The 2397-nt window shown below is 62.3% G+C and overlaps 1 protein-coding gene across 1 annotated transcript in view; it reads right to left on the bottom strand.

The window, feature by feature from the left end:
• Positions 1-133: 133 nt before the first annotated feature.
• TSPAN33 (tetraspanin 33) overlaps positions 134-2397 on the bottom strand; it is a 3901-nt gene continuing 1637 nt past the window's right edge. Inside the window, exons 2-5 of the mRNA XM_017727967.1 lie at positions 2243-2390; positions 1864-1992; positions 1151-1312; positions 134-525 (exon numbers count right to left, since the gene is read on the bottom strand). Coding sequence (XP_017583456.1) covers positions 424-525; positions 1151-1312; positions 1864-1992; positions 2243-2390 — 541 coding nt within the window. The 3' untranslated portion in view covers positions 134-423. The remainder of the gene's footprint in view (positions 526-1150; positions 1313-1863; positions 1993-2242; positions 2391-2397) is intronic.

Raw genomic sequence — 2397 nt, 5'->3', positions numbered from 1 at the left:
GGGGAGCGCGGCCGGGAGCCGATGTGGCAGCCGGTGATGGGGGGAATGTCCCCAAATTCCCCCAGTTCCTGCAGCCCAGCCTGGGCGAAGGCAGCTCGGTGCACGGACACACACACACACACACACACACGGATAAATGTCCTTCTCCAGCACACGTGGAGAGAGGGGAAGCACATCCGCGTGCAGAGCTTTGTGCACGGTTTGTGCACCAGCAGGACGGACAGACAGACACACAGACAGCGATTCCCCGGCGCTGGTTCAGCTCAGCACATCCTGGCCAAGCCCAGCACCGGCTGCCAAAGGCACGGAGTCTCCACGGTCCCTGCACATCCCTCTCTGCATTCCGTCTTCTCCAGCAAAGCCCCTCCGGCTCTTCCCGCAGATCCGGGGTTTGGGAATGCCCGTGGAGACCCCGGGGCGAGCTCAGTACCAGGGGTCTGCCCGGTGCTGCTGGTTGTAGAGCTGCAGCTTGATCTGGTCGCGGATCTGGTTGATGAGGAGCTGCGCCAGGACGATGCCCACCAGCTGGAGGGGAGGGACGGAGAGGGGAAAGAGAGAGGGAGGGAAAGGAACAGAGGAAGGGAGGGGGAGAGGGAGAAGGGGAAGGTAAGAGGAAGGAGGGATAGATAGGGAGAGGGAGAGGAGAAGAAGGGGGAGATGAAGGAGAAGGAGGGGATGGGGAGAGGAAAAGGGGAAGAGAGATAAAGGGAAGGAGAGAGAGAAGGAGGAGAGGAAGAGGGAGGAGAAGGGAAGAGAAAGGAAGAGGAGAGGGAAGGAAATGAGAGGGGAAGGGGAAAGGGAAGAGAGAGGAATGGGAAGAAGAAGGGCGGAGAGATAGGGAGAGGGAAGGAAGGGGAAGAGGGAAGTGGGAGAGGAAGAGGAAGGAGAGAAAAGCAAGAGAAAGGAAAAGAGCAAGAGGGAGGGGGGAGAGAGCAGAAGAGGAATGGGAGAGGGAGGTGCTGAGGGACACCAGGCAGTGCCACCCCATGCCCCCCGTGCCTGACATCTGCATCGCTCCCCCACCCCAAATCCCATCCCAGCTCCCCCAGCTTGCAATCAGCCACACCCTTAAGGCAACTCCCCAAAAAAAACCCCACAGAGCAGAGCTTGGGGACAGACCCTTCTCCCCAGCAGTGCCCGGGGCCCGTACCTGGGGCAGGGCCAGCCCCACCGTGATGCCCCCCAGCAGGAAGAGGTTGCTGTGGGTCCAGTTGACCAGCTTGTCAATGCAGCCGTTGGTGTAGATGAAGGCACTGGCCTCCAGGTAGCCCCTGGCCTGCATCCCGTGGCCACACATGGTGTTGATGACGGCCTGGGAGAGGGGACAGAGCACAGCAGGGCTGGGGACAGAACACGCTGGGGTCCCTGCTCTTGAGGGGCAGCCGTAGGGCGACCAGGAGCTCTGGCCCTGGCCTTGGTGGGGTGTCCCCCTCCTCGGGTGTCCCCACGCCAGCCCTCCAGAGCCAGAGTCCTTCAATACCCCCTGCTCCCAAAGAGAAAACCACCCCCACCTCAGCACAGCAGCCCCAGCTGGGAGTCCCCAAACCCGGAGGGGGGATGGGGAACCCAAACCCGGAGGGTGGGATGGGGAACCCAAACCCGGAGAGTGGGATGGGGAACCCAAACCCAGAGGGTGGATGGGGAACCCAAACCCAGAGATTGGGATGAGGAACCCAAACCCAGAGGGTGGATGGGGAACCCAAACCCAGAGATTGGGATGAGGAACCCAAACCCAGAAGGCAGGATGGGGTCCATACGCTGCCATCAGTGCGTTCCCTGTCCCTGGGAAGGGCTCCAGGCTCAGCCCAGCCCCAAGGAGGACAGGCCCAGGACAGGGTCCCCTGAGGCACCCCCAGGACTGACCTGGCTGGCGTCGCGCAGGCAGCAGGAGAAGGGCACGGAGCAGCGCTCGTGGCTGGGGTTGGTGGCCGTGCAGTTGAAGTACATGTTCTGGGACCAGTCCTTGTAGGAGACACCCCCGCAGCAGCTGAACTGCGGGGACGGGACCCCAGCCCGTGGCAGGGGGACAGGGCACTCAGGGCTGCTTGTGCCCCCCACCCACTTTTCCTCCAGCTCTCCCCAACCTCTCCCTGCCTGGGCAGGACATCACCACGAACATCAAATCCTCTTATCCAACGTCCTCAGCCTGTGCCACCCCACAGATTTAAGCCTGGCCCAGGAATGGGGACACGTCCTCATCCACTGGAGGGAAACCCCAACCCTCCAGACCCCCCCCGGTCACCTCCTTCTGCCCGAAATCAATGAGGTTCTGCAGGTCCAGGTCATCCCGGTAATGCACAATGGCCCCGTTGATGATCTCGCTGACCTTCCCGCGTGCCTGGGGGACAAACGGGGGGACACCAGCGAGGTTGTCACCCAGCAGGACAGCTCGGGGTC

Source organism: Corvus brachyrhynchos, unplaced genomic scaffold (genome assembly GCF_000691975.1).
Source record: "Corvus brachyrhynchos isolate BGI_N302 unplaced genomic scaffold, ASM69197v1 scaffold182, whole genome shotgun sequence".
NCBI lineage: Eukaryota > Metazoa > Chordata > Aves > Passeriformes > Corvidae > Corvus > Corvus brachyrhynchos.
Note: the sequence above shows the minus strand (reverse complement) of the source record. Positions and strands in the feature narration are given on the sequence as shown.